General features: G+C 37.1%; 1 protein-coding gene across 1 annotated transcript; it reads left to right on the top strand.

The window, feature by feature from the left end:
• Positions 1–2,107: 2,107 nt before the first annotated feature.
• On the top strand, positions 2,108–17,742 carry LOC135202285 (T-complex protein 1 subunit epsilon-like). The gene is made up of 5 exons (XM_064231594.1): positions 2,108–2,329; positions 10,171–10,396; positions 10,780–11,765; positions 12,285–12,465; positions 17,307–17,742. Exons 1-5 carry the CDS (start codon positions 2,225–2,227, stop codon positions 17,435–17,437), a joined length of 1,629 nt encoding a protein of 542 aa, XP_064087664.1. The 5' UTR covers positions 2,108–2,224; the 3' UTR covers positions 17,438–17,742.
• Positions 17,743–19,160: the final 1,418 nt, after the last annotated feature.

Here is a 19,160-nt window from a genome sequence, read left to right on the forward strand (position 1 = left end):
GTTTCTTGCGAGACATATAACATAGAATATAAAAGTACATAAAATATGATCTTATAAGATATATACATTGGCGGAAAGCCCGCTGAACGCTCCCGAGGAAGGAAGTAAGAACAACGCGATTGTAGAATCATATACAGAGAAAATTGCGATAAGGCGTTGTCCTTACACCCTTCTAAAACTCTGGCTCCATTCAGAAAATAATCTGAATCGAGTGACTAGACCCTTTGGGGGGGACAATGTTGGGTGACCAAATGTTGGTGACCCTGACTCCCTGAGGTTTATTTAGGCTACTTTAACCCCAATCGAGATCCTAACTCAATTATGGACTCCGAAATACTCTTGCCAAACCAAATCGTGAGATTTCAGGGTAATAGAATTACTGTTGGTGCAAAGAAAAATGTTACTGTATCGTATAATGTTATTCCAAAGACAATAGACTATCAAAGCCTTGTTTGATAAGACCAAGTCATGTGGTTTAGTGCAAAGGTTAAGCATTTTTTAAAACTGGTCGTAAATACTTTGAAGTTGCATTACTTGCCTCAGTGCTTTTATAAGATATATGGTAATTCTAAGCCTTCATTCCGCGGTAAAGTAGACTATGGCAGTTGACGTTTTCCTACGTTATTTTACTTACTGAAAAAGAATTTAAAGTAATATTTATTCGAACGACTGTAATTAACCCCCAGGGGCCAGTACTAAACACGGCGAAATACATTGGACGCCTTAATCCCTAGTGGATGTCGTATCCGCGGTCACGTTTCTTGCAGGGTAATTCTAAATAATAGTTCCGCACGGACTGCAAGGAACGTAACCGCGGATACGACATCCACTAGGGATTGGGACGTCCAATGTAATTAACCCCCTAGGGGTTAATTACAGTCGTCCGAATAAATATTACTTTCAATTCTTGTTCAGTAAGTAAAATAACATAGGAAAACGTCAATTACCATAGTCTACTTTACCGCGGAATGAGGGCTTAGGGGTCCAAACTTTGCTTTGAAAAGGCGAATTAGATTGTACTCTTATAACAAAGGTTTATTAGCAACTAGAATGTTGAGATATATCTTAACTTGATGGGGGGTTTCGGTATAACTCCTCTCTCATAGAATTTTATACTAATAAATAATTCTGTAAGAATTATTATTTATTAGTATAAAATTCTTTGCGTATCATTACCTTATCTACCCTAATTTTTTATATATTCTCTATTTTTCCAGTTGTTTTTATTACATTTCCTCTAAGTCCCTCCGTCATAAATTCTGCCGCTGCCTCCATTGTGGAATCAATTTCTCTACTTGTGTGTATGTGTATGATTTCTTCACCGAAGTCTATTTGATATGGGTCTATACGTATACACCACCACATTTTGCTTTTGCATTGTAGTTCATAATATGAATATAAATTCTTGTAACCTTTAGCGAAGAGTAGGTGTTCGTTGTTAATTTGAGACTTTAATAGTTTTTTTATACATTTTTCTTCACATGCGCCAGTATCTATCTATCAACATTGCAGGAATATAATTTTTTGTATTTTATTGGCAAAGGGTGGGTGTACGTTTAGAAATTTAAGAATCTAGCCGTTTTTTACATATTTTTAGTCACATGCGTCAGTGTCTTCCAGGTGATTCTAGAATTGAAGGGGCTGAGCAGACTGAGAAGCAATATTACCAACTGAAACTTTACAAAACCATTAAACGTTCATGCTAAAATTGTACAACTAAGTGTAAATAATTCTCATGGTTTTTCTTTCCGTCATTACATTTGATTCACTGAAATACTAATGATTAAATAAAAGGCTGGTGGGTATTCAGTGACTGTTGATTTGTATGTTAAATTCTTACAGATGTTGCCAGCAACATTGACATACCGCATGTGGCAATATTGATTTTGACAGAAAGAGATCAATCTCTATAACATGAGTGAAATCAACTAGGCAAAACTTTAATAACAAGCGCAAATATCATGGTGCAAATCAAATCACTTATTTTATCATACTTTATAATATTTATTTTACATACTAGTGGAACGCAAGAAAGCGAACAACGTATAAAGATCAGTAACAAAATACGAAACAATGCGAACGAACGCTCCCAAACAGCGAAAGTGTTCTGCTAAAATAGGCGGACTGTGAGTCATTTGTGTCCCAGGCCGGCTCCCTCAGGTCGTCTACGCTAATCGTCTTCAAATTCTAACATCCGAGCCTGGCTTGACTTAAATCCGCCAAGATGTCGGCTGTAGGCCAACTAGTGTTCGATGAATATGGCAAACCCATGATCATTTTGAAGGACCAAGACCAACAAAAGAGATTGACTGGAGTTGACGCCTTGAAGGTAATTTCCATTGTTTTCGGTGATTTTACGTTAGTTGATTTGCAGGAATTGTCTTGAATTATAGTAAAATTGTTCTATTGTTTACATTTTACGTTAATATTTCTTAATGAAATTCTCCCATGTATTAGGTAGGAGAGCTCGTTAATAAGACGTATTTTGGTGCAGTGACACCCATTAATTTTACGTCAAAATCATAGTATCAATTTTATAGGTTTTATTCAATGTCTGGTTTTCCATTTCGATCCCCGTCTTGGTAATTGTCAGTATACGCCCTGACATATCTTATACTTGGGGGGCAAAACTCCTTAAATGTTACAGGACCTAGGACATTGTAATTTTCAAGAGTAAATTACAGTAGCTAATGGATAGGTAAAGGTAAAACAGTAACCAGAGCAGCCTTTGGTAAGTCCTATTTTCTGACAGTAAAATAAAGTACCTAGTTTTCGATGACTACCTAATGGAAAACTTATTATAATATTTGTAGGACGAATGCAAAAAGGAGAGATTATACCTAGGCCAACCCACAGATGTGTTTATGGTCAATTTTTGGTAAGTCCGTTTCCGGTCTGAACCCTAAATGAGATCCAGTGTCAGGGGATCAAATGTTCCTAGCCTGGGACGTATATTTTGCAAAATTGGAACTTTGACAAATTTATCGGTTATTTTATTAGAGAAATACAATTTTATATTTTCTTATTGTGATAAATAGGTAGCCTAGTAGGTAAAACATCAAGCAGGCCACGGCAGGCCAGCTACCATCAGTGCAAGCCACCCTCCGAAAAAGTACATTATAACGCGTCCTGACAACCGAGAGGGGCATCAGTCGCGACTTGTTGGTTGGTGGAGAAGAAACGGAGCAAAGACCTTTACTTCTTTCGAAGTAAGTAGTTTCCCCAAAGTTGAGAAATTAAGGCAAATTCAGATAAACAGATTTTTTAAACAGAGGGTACTGAAAAATGGCGCCCACGGCAGTGGAAATCTCACCAAAACGCGTTTTCAACATTTTTACTTACAACTCGAGGTATTGAAGATGACGCCATCCTCGATGTTACGGAGTACGCTTGTGTCAATTAAACTAACCACTTTCCTGTGATAAATCCGCCACACCATTGTACCCACAGACGCCTGGAGCACGTTTATCACAACAATCGAAACAACGATTTTCATCAACAACAAGCCAGGGTTAAAACAGCTGTTGGGTAGAAGTTAGAAGATTGACGAGAAGCGTTTTGCCTCTTGGCTAATTTTTAAATAAGTAGTAAAACATCAATATTTTACATAGTTTAGATGATTAATTTGAAAATTTCGTTATTAAAAAGTAACTCGACTCTGACTCAAATTAAGAATTATATTTTCTGAATTAGAACGTCTTTCAAGTCTGTATTATGAGTCACGACATCTTGACTCGGACCTATTGTAATAATCGCTATGACTCAACTGTCATTGCAGAAACCGTTACCAGTTATTCATGCAGATTTGTTATCAGCTAACATGTAATTGTTATAATCGTTAATGCGCATATATATCTTTATTATTTACTTTTTGGATATATGAAAGATTGTTTTACTCGCTGGATTATTCGCCGTAGTGTGACGCAATCGTTTTCGGTCCAGGGCCTCTGTCTGGTTTCGCACCATAAGAAATTATGGGTCCGAATTTTTGCAATGACCAGAAAGTCGTTAAAAAGAGGAAAGTTCGCATTGAGGGGCATATGTTTGGACTGAGAAAAATACAAATTATTCAATAGCTAGTTGTAAAAAAATACTTGGTTATAAACAACTTGATTGACAAACTAATGCAGCCTGATCTACTATGGGGTTTCAGAGGACAGTGCAAGCACGTTCTTTGGGCAATACTATTTCTGTAACGAACAACTCTTAACAGAACGAGATTTTGCTATAGTGCATTACACCCAGTGCCGTAATTTATAAGGGTATCGTGAATCACTAATCGTAAAGAATAACGACACTTGTCCTTGTACCAAGAGACAAAACTCCATTATGCAGAAATGGATACGAACACGCGTATAAAGCTCCACCTACCCTGCTCCCCAACCCCCCCCCCCCCTCCACCGCCATCCCTTTTCTTCTTCGTTCCTCCGCCTTCCTCTCTCTCTCTCTCTCTCTCTCTCTCTCTCTCTGTTGCCATTCGGTATGTGTTGACCCTCCAAACTGGGTATAAGACTACACACAAAACGTTGAAATTGGTGAATTAGCTATGTATTGGAAGTATATATACATAAATATTAAAGCAATTTTATCATTATTGCATTACTATGACAACTAGAATTCATGGAAACAGTTTATAACCTGTTAAGCGTCACCCACGTAATAATACGTTTACCGCGATCTACTCGGTAGCACCTTCAACGGGATATTACGTTCAAGACTTTAACTGTGCTTGTCAAGCCGTCAGCCCCGTAATAATACGTTTACTCGTATAGAAAGTGTAGGAACATCATTTGGTAACACTCAGCACATGGGAAACTTATTTCCATCCTGGCAACTCTTTCCTGGTGGTCGCTTATGCTAGAAAACTGCCTGTCCCTGTTGGTTTTCTTTCAATACGCTTCGGGCGTTTATCGAGACAAATTGGATTTCGCGTCTTTCACAATGAATGTCCCAAAGAGGAGGCATATTTCTTTAGGTGAGATCAATCAAAATACTAGATGAGGAGTGTGATATTGATAACCTATTTGATGATGAGAGCTCTAGTTCTGAATCCTCCAGTGATGATACAAACTTTTCTTCCAATTGCGGGAGTGAAGATGACTTTTCTTTTTGCCGAGTGACTGGACTCCGAGAGAGAGAGAGAGAGAGAGAGAGAGAGAGAGAGAGAGAGCGAGAGATGAGAGAGAGAGAGAGAGAGAGAGAGAGAGAGAGAGAGAGAATTTCCTACAGTTAATTACAGTATGAATAACAAGCATAAAAATCAATATTAACTTTGAAAAACTATCATCAGTGCTATGATCGCTGATTACAAAAAAAGACGTGACGGTACGTTAGCAGCGAGCTCATCAGGGGCGGACGCTTAACGGAGGAATGGAACGGCGTATGTGTGAAGCCTCCACTAATGTGGCAACGATGATTTTGCCATTCTTAGCATGCAAACATTAAAGCATGCAAACATTAAAGGTTACATTTATTGGCGGATACGATTATTTAAGAAATTCAAAATACTAATAAAGACTGAAATCAATGAAAAGTGCTAGCAAAAACAAAAAAAAGCAAAAAAAAAAAAACGTAGTCGTTCCTCTATGCACTTTTCCGTATTCGTTCCTTCTATGGTTTTCGGCAGCCAGATGTACGAAAACGTTAGAAACATTTGATTTTATCTACGTTAGAAATATCTGTAATTTTTCGGGGTAATTTGGTTGCAAAAAAGGGATAATATACATGAATTAAATCAAAATTTTTAAATAACAATGTAAATTTAAACTAAATAACGAGTAAAGTAAACAGTTTAGGGAATAAAACTTTGCAGTTTCGTCGTCTGTCGTCGTCTGTCGTCGTCTGCTATTTGTAATTGTGTTTATGGCGCGCGCGCTTAGAAACCAGGAACAGCAACGGGTTTAAAGTGCAATGGAGTGAACTGAGACCAAAATGTGTATAATAACAATCAAATAAGCACTGTGGAGTTTCAGTTGTGATGGCAGTAAGGATAAAAAACCAAACCGCCGATTACAAGGTAAGAATGAATTCAGTTCCAACCATAACCCCGGGAATAACAAGTTTCATCTTTCACTAATATAGGCAACAAAATGTTGTTTTATTGTGCTGATTACAACTGCAATCTTGAGTAAGATCAATAAACGTTACATACATACGCTAACATTGTTCAAATGAGTGCTGGGAAGGCTGGGGAAAGATGGTGTCCGTCACTGATGAGAACCGTCCATGAAAAACGTAGCCGCCATATTGGATTTCAAAACTGCCTTGAAAACATATTTTACGAAGAGCTCATCGCAAAAAAAAAAACATGCTTTATTTTAGTTTCGTATGGGGCTTTCATATATCACAATATGTTGAACGAAACGTTCAGTCTTTTTAAATGGTATGCCTTAGAGTTGCAATTGTATTTCATGTTTTCACCAATTAAATATCGAGTGAATAAAGACCCGTCTAGCCGTGATGAGGTGGGTTGGCCTGTACTGATGTTTCCCCCTCACTATAGTTTGCAAGAATTAGGTAGGTATGTACAGAACCCAGCTATAGCCTAGGTAGGCTTTAGAATATATTTAATTTACTTTTCTATTTACCTAGATTGTGCTAATAAAAAGCAAGCATGGGTAGATCTACAGGCTATTACTAGGTATTATGTGGCGGCCTAGACTATGGCACTTCTGGTTTTTTATGCAGTTTTAGGTACCTCCTGAACAAGAATTTTAAGTAATATTTATTCGGACGAGAATTTTAAGTAATTGGTATTTATTCGGACGACTGTAATTAACCCCCAGGGACTCGTACTAAACACGGCGAAATACATATGACGCCCCAATTCCTGGACGAACGATGTGGAATGCTTATATAGAAATACCCAAGCATGGATGTTGGGACTGGAAACAAATGTTGTCTTAAGTCTTTATTTTATTATTATTTTTTTTTTTTTATGACCGCACTTGAACCTTATCCTCTCTTGCATTATTGGTTGATAGTCCCTGTAATGTAGGGCTTGTTTGTACATTTTACATTAATATATCACAGACAAATTCCCATGTTACCTCAGATCTAAGCCTAAGTTGGGTAGTTTGCAGAACGATGTGACAACCTTCGAATGGAAGCTAATTCCATCGTCTCTGATATTTAGCGTTTCCTTTTTGGGGGTTGTCCAGTGGAGTGGAGCCCCCCCCCACCACCACCAGATCAGAGCACAGCCCCCTAAGTTAGGTTACCTAGGTATTTGTAAGTTCTGGTTAGGTCAGGACTTTTCATTCTAGGAAAGATTAGGTTTGTTTACGTCTTTGGAACTTGTCCTTTTGTTGTACTATTGCTGCCCTAACTTTATGTGAACCGACTTTCTGTAGTAACGTTCCCGTTATGTTCCAGTATCCTGTCATAATCAGGTTTCAGGTGCCAAGCCTGCCATTGTCAGATCTTCGTCTAACAAATATATGTGAAATGCTAACTAGTCTGGAATGCTGTAATATGTATGCTGCATGTTCAATGCTGAAATTAGTAGTAGTATATGGTCTGTGGTAGGGTAGGTTTGTCATAAGTTTAGGTTAGCTTAACATATTTGCATAGGATTAGGATCTTACACATTTTGTTAGTCTAATTTTGAAGTTGTAAGAATGAGGTTGACTAGTTGAATTAGAGCACAGTGGAAAATCCAGTAGAAGGCTATGGTACTTTGTTTACCTGTTAAGAACATGAACTAGCTAGCCTGGAGGCTGTTTTGTAATTGCTTATGTCTTTTCATTCATTTCTGACCGTTTATTATGGTCTACTTTAATTGAAATGCTCTAAATAATGCCAAGCAGGAATTGCAAGACAAGTAGACTGAAATATACAGGGTTCATGCCGCTGGGTATCGGGTACAAAATGCACGAAAGAGAAAGGTGGCATGAACCCAGTTACAGGAATATTCTAATTCTTTTGCTGTTTTCTATCTAGAGTTTTATATAATTTAATAACAAGACTAGTTTTGTTGCTAGAATATCAGAGGGATTTTTTGAAGGGCTTATCTTCAGTGAGAATTGAAAGTAGAGCCTAGTAAAGCTGAAGAAGTGTCACCTACAGAGAGACCTAAAGGATTAGATGCTCAATGCAGTGTGCAGTTCAGCTGGGCTGTACACCTTTAGTTGATGGGAGTTCTAGAGTTGTAAACACACTGAAGCCAGAAAGATTTCATATGTTTTAATTATAGTAATCCCTTGATTATCTGGATCATCATCATCCAGAATTCAACATTATCCAAGGCCGCAAAGATATTTATGTACAATTTTTGAATTTTGAAAAAGCTGCTCTGGTGATTGGGGGTGGGGGAGGCCTGGAGAAGTTTTTAGGGTGGAGGGGTGGGTTGGATAGCTGGGTGCCTTGGGAGAGAAGGAGCAATAAGGCTCTGTAGAGAAAATCACTCAGAGTTGGTTGTTTTAGAAAAAGAGAGATGCTCCTGTATCATTCAATTGCTAATATTGTGTGACCTTCAAAATTTTGTCCCCTAAACATGATTTCATTGTATGCATAAGTTATGTATTTTGAGTTACATTTTTGATAGTGCAGATAACATTAGGTTAACCTCTATTCCTTAATAATATTGATGATAAATAGTAGTTGAATAAATCAACATAATTTTTACTTATTGAAAGAATTTAATTTTCATAACCATCTCTCATAATGAACAACCACTTACCTAGGAAGTGCTTAACCAGCATCGAGTATGACGTATACAAGCAAATTTGGAAATGGCTGTTAAGTGTTTTTGATGGATTTTACTTTTAACATAAAGTATTTTAGAGTACTTGTTTGTTTCTAGTACTAGTAACAAAAAAGTATTCTCAATTCTTTTGCTAGTAGGCTTAGTCAGCTGATCCGGAGAACGTAACGGTGGGTACACACGTGCGAACCGAACTTTGTATTGTAACCGATTCTTGTAACAAAAACGCAAGTGTGGACGGTTCCTCGTACCCGAACCCGCGAGGTTCGAGGCTCCGTTCGCCCCGGCAATTGTCGGTTTTTGGGCCCCGAATCAAAGGGAGGTCTCTTTGAACGTTACGCCATGTGTGGACGGGACCTGTATTACAGGCGTAACAACAGGTTGCTGAACTTGTTAACACCGACTATGAACAAGGCCGTCCATAGTAGAGTCCCTTTTTTTGGTCAGTCAGTACGTATATGTATACCATGGCTGATTGGAGTGAGGAAGAGGTCCTTCAATTTATTAGTTATTACGAAGAACAGGCTTTACTGTGGCCAGAAACTTCTTGGAATCTCATGTCAGCGAGTAATTCCCGACCACTGTATTCTACCCTTCTAGTATATAATCTTGATTGGCACCACCATCTTTTATTTCGCTTCATCTTCGTTAAATAATGTATATAAATATACGCGGCAGCTGCTACTTTTGCATGGTGGCCATCGTCGGTAAACAACCCGGACAGAGACAGACTGATGATCGCAGTGGATTGAACTGAAGTTACGTGCTTAACGTGGTTACGGTTCGTCCTCAACATTTTGACACCTTGTAACCGTATATGCGTAACTCAGTTACACATACAAGGTTCGGCTCTCACATGTGTACCCACCTTAACATTATGTATATACTGTAAATGCAAATGACAGGTGTTTGTATTTTTTTTTGTACATATGATGATGGTACAGCAGGAAAGTAATACAGTAAAAATGGATTTAGTAAGTAAAACATCATCATCTTACAAATACCTTTATCTAAAATACAGCTGTAATAGCGTAGTTGGCTTACGCATATGGTTTCTGTGAGTGTAAGTTTTTTTTTTTTTTTTTTTTTTCCCCGTGCATTTAAGCAGTATATTTTATTTCAAAATGTTGGGAAAAAGGTAAATAATTGTCTTTTGCATAAAGTTTTTAGTTTAAAGTGTGATGGTTATTTTTATAAACATTGAATGGTTACAATTATATACCATATGTGGTATTTAGAAGGTTAGGTGAGGAAGGGTATGGACTGTGGAGTTGCCTTTGAACACCCTTAGATTTTTTACTCTCCCTTGTCCAGATTTCGCCATTATCTGATAGCGCTTAGCTGTATTAATCCAGATAATTTAATGATTACTGTATAACCAATTTTAAAGTATGAATGTCTTCTTTTGTTCTTTTGCTTTATTCAGAATGGCATTGCTTCCTTTATATCGTATTTAAATGTTGCAGTCTCACATTCTTGCGGCTCGAAGTGTTGCTTCAATTCTTTCCACATCACTGGGACCCAAAGGTTTAGACAAGCTTATGGTTAGCCCTGATGGAGATGTTACAGTCACAAATGATGGTGCTACTATTCTGAAAATGATGGATGTTGAACACCAGATTGCAAAGCTGATGGTGCAGTTATCACAATCTCAAGATGACGAAATAGGAGATGGAACCACTGGGGTTGTTGGTAAGTTGCTTTGTATTGTTGCTAACTACAAGAATGTACACTACTAAATCATGTACAGTAAATACAGTACATCATTTAAAGAATCAAGTACGGGTAAGTGAATTGGTGGATTACTGTCATTTTTTTTTTTTTTTTTTATTACTACTACTAGTTCAGGACACCCAAGTTATCTTAATTCTTGTTGAAGTTTGAGGTTTTTACTATGCATACCAAAGTCAGATTCTGAACCCATTTTTTATATCAGAATAATTGTTAGTAACTTACAGTGTCTCTAGTTATTACAGATTGGCCAGTGAATCTATTTTTCAGGTATTTATTGGTAAATTTTACTTTGTAGATATTTATGGGTAAGATTTGTTGAAATATTTTTCTTACTTTTGCAGTATTGGCTGGTGCATTGTTGGAAAAGGCAGAACATCTCCTTGATAAGGGTATTCACCCCATACGCATTGCTGATGGTTATGAGTTGGCAGCAAAAAAGGCCATTGAAAATCTTGAGAAAATTGCTGATGAATTTCCAATTGATCCCTGCAACAGGGAAAATTTAATCCTCACAGCAATGACCACTTTGGGGTCAAAAATCATCAACCGTTGTCATCGTCAGATGGCAGAAATTGCTGTTAATGCTGTAATGGCAGTGGCTGACCTGGAATCTAGGGATGTCAACTTTGAACTCATTAAGGTCGAAGGTAAAGTCGGTGGAAAATTAGAAGATACCATGTTGGTCAAGGGTGTAGTTGTTGACAAGGACTTTTCTCATCCGCAAATGCCCAAAGAACTTAAAGATGTCAAGATAGCAATTCTCACCTGCCCATTTGAGCCTCCAAAGCCCAAAACCAAACACAAGTTGGAAGTGACAAGTGTAGAAGAGTATAAGGCTTTGCATGATTATGAACAAGAGAAGTTTGTGGAGATGGTTGATAAGGTTAAAGCTGCTGGTGCCACTTTAGCAATCTGCCAGTGGGGCTTTGATGATGAAGCAAACCACTTGCTACTTCAAAAGCAATTGCCTGCTGTGCGCTGGGTAGGTGGTCCAGAAATAGAGCTGATTGCTATTGCCACCAATGGCCGTATTGTACCCAGGTTTGAGGAGCTAACTCCAGAGAAGTTGGGTACATGTGGAAAAGTTCGTGAAATTTCCTTTGGAACAACAAAAGACAAAATGATGGTGATTGAAGAATGTCCCAATACAAAGGCTGTCACCATATTCATACGTGGGGGAAATAAAATGATAATTGAAGAAGCTAAACGTAGCATCCATGATGCATTGTGTGTGGTGAGGAATCTGGTCAGAAATAACAAAATTGTGTATGGTGGTGGAGCCGCAGAAGTCTCTTGTGCCTTGGCTGTATCAGAAGAAGCAGATAAGGTGAGTGTATTGCTCAGAATTCATCTTTTAACATAGAACTAGTAAGTAAAAATCTTTTGAATTCCCAGTTAATATACAGAACAGTTACTAGGTATGTAGTCCAGGATGGTGTAATCAAAGTACACTACAATAACATATTTTATAAATGGCAATAGTTTATAAATTTTTTATTTTTAACTGATTTCCAACTGGAGCGAGAAGATTTATCTTAATATTAAGATCTCAGGTTTGTTAGCCGTGAAAAATAAAAATTAGTTAAAAATTGTAATTTTGTAACATTTTCTTGCCATTTCTATAATAATTATATATAATTATTGACGTAGAAGTGCTTACTTATACACAGCAATCATTTACATAATTTTGTCTTGAACATTTTTCTTTCAAAAATAGTGGTTTAGTACTAGTTGAAGAGTGTCTTGCTGAGAATTGTTTGTAAATTTTACTGTTTTATTTGACATATACAAGGTTTTTTCATTTAAATTTTCAGTACAGCATAGTGAACTATGGTTTATTTTTCAGATATCAACATTGGAACAGTATGCCTTCCGTTCCTTTGCAGATGCTTTAGAGAGTATTCCTCTGTCATTAGCTGAAAATTCAGGACTTTCTCCAATTCATGCTTTAACAGACTGTAAAGCTAGACAACTTTCAGAAAAGAATCCTGCTCTTGGCATTGATTGCAACAGCAAGGGAACAACTGGTAAGTACAATTTTAACAGCTTTAACCATATTTATACTGAAGATGTAGGTGATGTGAAGTGTATAAAATTGAAATTTAAGTAAAATTAGGTGTGCATTGGAGTGTTTAAAAATGGGATCTAACTTGAGAGAAGGAGTGTAAGTTGTCACCACCAATTTGCTGAAGTTTGTTGCATAATTTCTTGGCAGTGTGAAAGTCAATAGGACAATCCAGGGATAATTTCACAACCAGTAAACTTTAGTTATGTGGCACCCTGTATCCTGATAAGGATGGGAATCACGTTGCTTCCTTGACTATTAACAAGTTGAATTATTAATCAATACCAAGGAAAACAAAACTTCAGAAAGGTTGTTCATCAATCCTTCTTATCCTAGATAATTGGTTGGTGAGTTTCACACTGCCTAGTATTTACAGACCTTGGGAGATAACTGCCCTCCTGTTCCCTGGCAACAAGAGTATAAGCAGAAGTTTGTCAGCTCCTAAATCTACAGCCTTTCACCCTTCATACTTTAGGTTCAGTTTCTATGGTAGGAATGCTCAAGTCAAGGAGAGGGGAGCCACCTTCACTACTTTGCACTTCCACAGCCTTTGTGGACCTATCTCTACAAGGGACTGACTTTATCTAGTGAACAATTAGATGATGTTATCCAATGAACAATTAGATGATGTAGTTATTAGTAAGACGGACTTGTATATAATGAAACCAGCCCTTCATTAATTTTGACCTCTTTGGCCTTTTTAAGATTTCAGTCAAGCCTTTGCTCTTGAGTTAAGCCAGTAAACATTTTCTTACAAGAACAAACCTTTCTGGCCAGCCTTGTAAGTTAATTTTGACCTCCATGGACTTTTGAAAAGCAACTTGCCTTGCTCTTCACTTAGGTCTGTCAACATTATTATTGACTACACTGCACCACAATTGCTTGCCAATGTACAGCAAGAAAATTTTTGTTACAATGGAATGTATTTGGTTCATTGACATATTTTTTAACGTAAATTTTGACTGGCTAGTTGCTAGTTCCTGTTTTCATCGACATTTTGCTTTGCCAATATGCAGGTACATACATAGCTCCATTATTGGCCTGATTCATGAAACCGAGTGACTTCTTCAAAAGTTGTATTAGGGGTAGAGTCCTTTGCTTTTCACTGATTGGTTGTTTCCTTATCTTCCTTGAGTAGTGATATCTTATTCATGTTTTGAGAAAGCTTTGCCCCCATTATTATCAAAATCTACATTCTTATACTAATAAATGAAACTTATAGAGAAAACATACCAACATATAGAGAGAAAACATACCCATATCCACTCTTACACTAGTGTCTTGGATAAACAGATTTAAAGTTTCCCATTGGATACTACAGTGTAACTATAGTAATCATAAACCTGTACATGCCGTTTGCTATTAATGCAGGTCACCTCTTCTGGCTGGTTTGTTGCGACTTATCTTCTGGCTTTTGTAGGTTCTGCTACGTTTAGCAGAGCTTGAATGAGTTTATAGTGATTTTTTTTTTTTTTTTTTTTTTTTTTTTTTTTTTTTTTTTTTTTTTTTTTTTTTTACTCAAGCCACCCCTCTGTCATCTTAAGACATCCTGGTTTGGGAATTCTAAACACGATGACATGGGTGCTTGGCCTTTTTGCTAGTTTTCACCCGATATACGGACATGTTGCCAGATCTCACAGATTCCTTGCTTTTCAATCTCCGATTGTTTAACCAGATCCAAAAGGAAAATTAACTTTCATTTGTACACGTTATCATTTTAGATCTTTTGGAGTGATCCAAGCTAGATGTTGGATTGCTCATTGTGTCTGGACATCTGAAGTTTTTTGTTTTTATTTATTTCCATAGCCTTTCCTAGAAATGCATGCAGCCCTCATGGAAAGCTTGATAAGTCATAAAAAATTGTTTTTGGCTTTGATCTTGCCATTATTTAGCTAAGTGTGTTGTATGTAGTGCAGATACCTCCTTTGCTTTTAAATGTAGTATTTATAACCCAAGGGTATTTGATGAGTAACCCATTTGAGCAGGTCCCCTGTATGCAAGTAATGCAGAATAAGACTTAAAAATATCTTTACCAATATCAATTGTTCAGTTTTCAACGAGCTGCCAACATCCAGTATTAGAAACAAGCCCTTGAAGAAAATGTGAAAGTCTTCATTTGCATATCATCCAGTCATAAAATTTCAAGTTACAAAATGTTGAATAGTGTATGTATTAATTAAAATCAAACCCTTTGTGCAAGCTCTTTGAGACTAGGGGTAATTGATTTAGTTTAGCCAAAAAGGTTATTATTAACAAAAGTTTATTATTAATAGTAAAATACATAGTATGATGATAGCCTTCAAATTATTGAAGCTTTTATAGGTTGTTGGATAGTTGAAAGGTATTAGGCATCTCATTGCTGTTTGGAGTAGGCTGGTTATTTCCAACTGTAGGCATAGAATGTCACTAGCTCAGCAACTGAAAAGTTATAACTGAAACATTGCAAGTAGAAGGCCACGATCGTGGCCATGTTCAAATTGGTATTGTGCTATGTACCTGAGAAACCTAAGTGAAAATGATGATGAATTTGTGGGGGTGTTTAGTAGGATTTATAATACAAGCATAAAACTGTTAAGATAGTCATTGTCAAAAAGTAGTTTACCAAACCAACTGCAGTACCAAAATGTTGTATAATCTATTGCTGTATCATTGTTTGATATTTTACTTACTTCATTTGGGTTTTGAAGTTTAATCAAGGTGTATGCATTTTCTGTGTTTCAAGACGTTTTGTTTTAATGTAAAGTAAGAAGTAAATATTTCTAATGCAGTGCAGAAGTGAATTTCAGTTGAAGGGTTAGCTTGCTTATTTATCAAGACTATTGGAGAGAAAATTTTGATCAGTGTTATGACGAGTAGCCATTGGTGTGGCATGTGACATAAAGTACTTCTCATGAAGTTGGAAGGTATGAAGATTTTCATATATATAATATGCAGTATATAAATACTATATTTGTATGTAGTGAATTTTTTCCATTGTAAAATTTTTGTACCAATATGATATAAAGTATTTTATGAATATCACAAATCTCAAAACTTGAGTATTTGCCATCAAAGAATATATAATTTTGTATATTTCTGAGACATATTCTGGATGGCTGAGCATGGAGTTGTTCTCACTCTGGCTTGTTTGTTATTGCCAAGAACCTCATATAGGGAAAGTGGTGTTGACACCCATGTGGTGCCTGGCAACCATTACAAGGGGTTGGGGGGAGGTTGGTTTGCAGCTTCTTTCGGACCCTAGCTGCATTCACTCTTTAGTCTAGGGCAACTGGGGGTTTTCTCCCAATTCTGTCTTTAGTGCCTCTTACTTTATTACTAGATCTCTGTATTTTGCTGTCCATCCAGACTGGCGTTCCCATCTCGGTAAATCACTAAAGGTTGTATAAATGGTGCTGTACTGTCTAACTTGCTCAGTATCTTAGATCATTTGACATTTGTAAAATTATGTTCATTAGAAAAGATGTTATTGTATGTCGAAGATTGAGTTTTAACAAGCAAACCACACTGTCACGAGTAGTTTTGTTGGTTATATTTTTAAGTTTCCCACTTTATATGCCTAATGGCTCTAAGGTGTCACTTGGCAATTCTGCAGTATCTGTTAAAAAGCATTGTCAAATGTTAGTTTTGTCGTTTATATTTTTTTTAAAATGCTTTATGGTTCTAAGGTATTGTCACATGACAGTTTAAGCATCTCATGAATATTTGCTGCCAGTAGTGGCACCAAATGGTTATACTGTCTTCCTTCTGCCCTCTTTGCTGTAAAATTTTGTTTTTCCCCAATCAGTAATTCATTGTACTCAGTAGATGTTGGGGAATCTTGTTTACTTTCAAGATGAAGAGCTTCAGAGGCGTTACATGCACGTCTACTTTGTATGGTGTTTTTTCGTTGCATGGAACCAGTGGCTTTACGTGACTTCCAAACCACGTTGAGGGTGAACTTATATTACCAGAAATACACATCTCTGACCTCTCAATGGAATGCCCAAGAATTGAGCTTGCGACCACCTAGTTAGCAGACAAAAATTATACCAGACAAAGATTATACCAACCACGCCACTGAGGTGCTACCCCATGTCTAATGAAAAAGTTTTTCCTTTATTTACCCTCAATCAAGATGATTAATGAAATATTGCGATTATGAAGTCTTAATGTAATCTGATGTAAGAGCAATGGTGGTTCAGATTCTAAAGGAGGCTCATGAATTTAATTAATGAGCAGTGGTGGGTCAGATTCTACAGGAAGCTCCAGAAGTTACAGCAGTGACATGTTAGGCTAAAATAGATGCAACTTGTATACATAAACAAGAAAATTTACAAGAAATTTATAGACCTGAAGCTGTTGTGGCCTAACTGATTTTTTTCCCCCCATAGTTATTGAAATTTGTTGTCCTATTTGTCTTAAACTTATTTTAAGAATTCTTATCCAATTATCTATATATTGCACCTCAGAATTAGTGCAAAATGCCAGAATTTAAATGGGAATTAAAAGTTTTTGGTAACTTTCATTTTGATTAATTTGTGTGAAGGTTATGGGAAGAATTTTTTTTTTTTTTCTCCTGCATACTTGTGACAACTTTTTACCTTGAAGTGACAGCATCAATAGGAGTTACATACGTATTTGTATATATACTGTTTGTAGAGTTGACCTATTATGTATAATGTATTGCAGAGGGAGAAGTGACAGCATCATTAGGTGTTCCATTTTTGTATGTTTGTGTACAAAGTTGACCTATTATTACTTGTATTGCAGAGGTTTTGTAGTTATTGATATACAGTCGTGTAACTCGGGTTTTCTTCTTTGCAGACATGAAAGAACAGCATGTAATTGAAACTTTACACAGCAAGAAGCAGCAGATTCTTTTGGCAACACAACTTGTCAAAATGATCCTCAAGATAGATGACATTCGCACACCTGGTGGTGCTGAAATGTACTAAAAAAAAAAAAGCAGCATGAATTGACTTAATAATGGGACTCGCTTTAATAATTTTTTATATCGTTTTGAAAAGTTTCTTTGCCGATACTAAGCTAATCATTATTGCGTTCTAGAAATAAATTTAACTTTAAAAAATACTTTTTATTAATACCCAACATGACATATTATGCAGCCATCTAGTTTTCAGTTGTACTGCTCTTGGCCATCCAATGTAATTTATTTTGTATACTTGTACTAAATTTGTTCATGACAGTCACTAAATCATGTATTTCCTAACCTGCAAGCAAATTAAATCTGACCACTATAGATCAAGAAGTACTCACTGCCATTCCCTGATCTCTACTCTTCTACTTGCTTAATTTATTTTTCACCTCTGAATTTTGTGTAAATGGGTTTGCTCATTGCATGTAACTTTATATCTCTTTCATCACTGGGTCTACTTCAGACTTACGACTGTTGAGACCTCAGGTTTGTAGCTATGAAAAATACAAATTGTCTCAGAAAATTTGTCATATCTGGGCAGGAGCTGCCAGCAGCTGCACGGTGAGGGCAGTACATCTGGGGAAGATATGGTTGTGGCCTGCAGCAGACATGAAGGAGAATGCTCAAGTTCGAATCCAATATCGAAGGAGAAGACTCAACTTCACCAAATCCACCATTGAAAGCCAGAGGTGAAGTAGTAACTAGAGCTATGGCACACTGCAAAGCACACACGACTGGCCAAGTGCAGCTGTAGCTCAGATGGCGAGTCATCTTCCTCCAGCCACAATGTATATTTTCACCTGATGAGACAAAGATGGAGGGGGGTGAAGGAACTTCTCATAGTTCAAAACGGGAACGAGAGGAGATAATTGAGCATAGAAATGCGCAACTCGCCCCTTCCCAGAGATGGAGCAAGACTAACTATATCCAATCTGTCATTGGCTTGCTATTGATAATCACATGATGAACCCTATTCATATGGAACAAACCCACAGGGGCACCGACTTTAAATTCAAGCTTCCAATGAATGTGCTCATTAGAAAGTAACAGAAGGTAAAGGGAATTGTAGAAAGAAAAGGCTCTTAGCCACAGTAAGATGTCTGAACACTCATTCCAGGAGAACTTGAGAACCAAGTAGTAGTACTGTTTGAAGGACAGGGGAACACCAATCAGAAGACAGGTATTGTATGAGTAGTAACTGAAAAACTGATGGGTTCACATGATGAGAAGAGAGAACTTATAGACCTTATAAGCTGAAGACAAAGAACATACTCAACCTGATGACTACATAGTAAAAAAAAAAAAAAAAAAATGGAGACTGGAAGGAAGATCCAGTTGTTCACCCATTCAACCTCCAGCCTCGTGTCATCCAAATACTTCTGGCAAGATGCTTTTCAATTCAAGAAGAGTTTTGAAGGATATATACAACCTATTGAGCAACAATCACAGGTCATACAGAGATGAGCCAAAGGACTTGCAGGCCATGTCCCTCAGACATGAGGCCAGGTATTCTGGTGCTTCTAGACATTTGCCCTAATTAGTTGTGAACTGAAAAGTTCTTCCAACTATGGATGAGTCAATGCTCATCACTTCCTCAGCTATTGCTCGGACTGGATGAATGTTCTCCCCACTGGACTAATTGTCTGCCCACTTGATCAATTCATATAGCCAGAAAGAAAGGGTGCTGGACACCATCACTTTAGCCTAAAGGTTTGGTTCTCTTTAGATAGTAACACAAATAA

Source organism: Macrobrachium nipponense, chromosome 30 (genome assembly GCF_015104395.2).
Source record: "Macrobrachium nipponense isolate FS-2020 chromosome 30, ASM1510439v2, whole genome shotgun sequence".
In the NCBI taxonomy this organism is placed as follows: Eukaryota; Metazoa; Arthropoda; class Malacostraca; order Decapoda; family Palaemonidae; genus Macrobrachium; species Macrobrachium nipponense.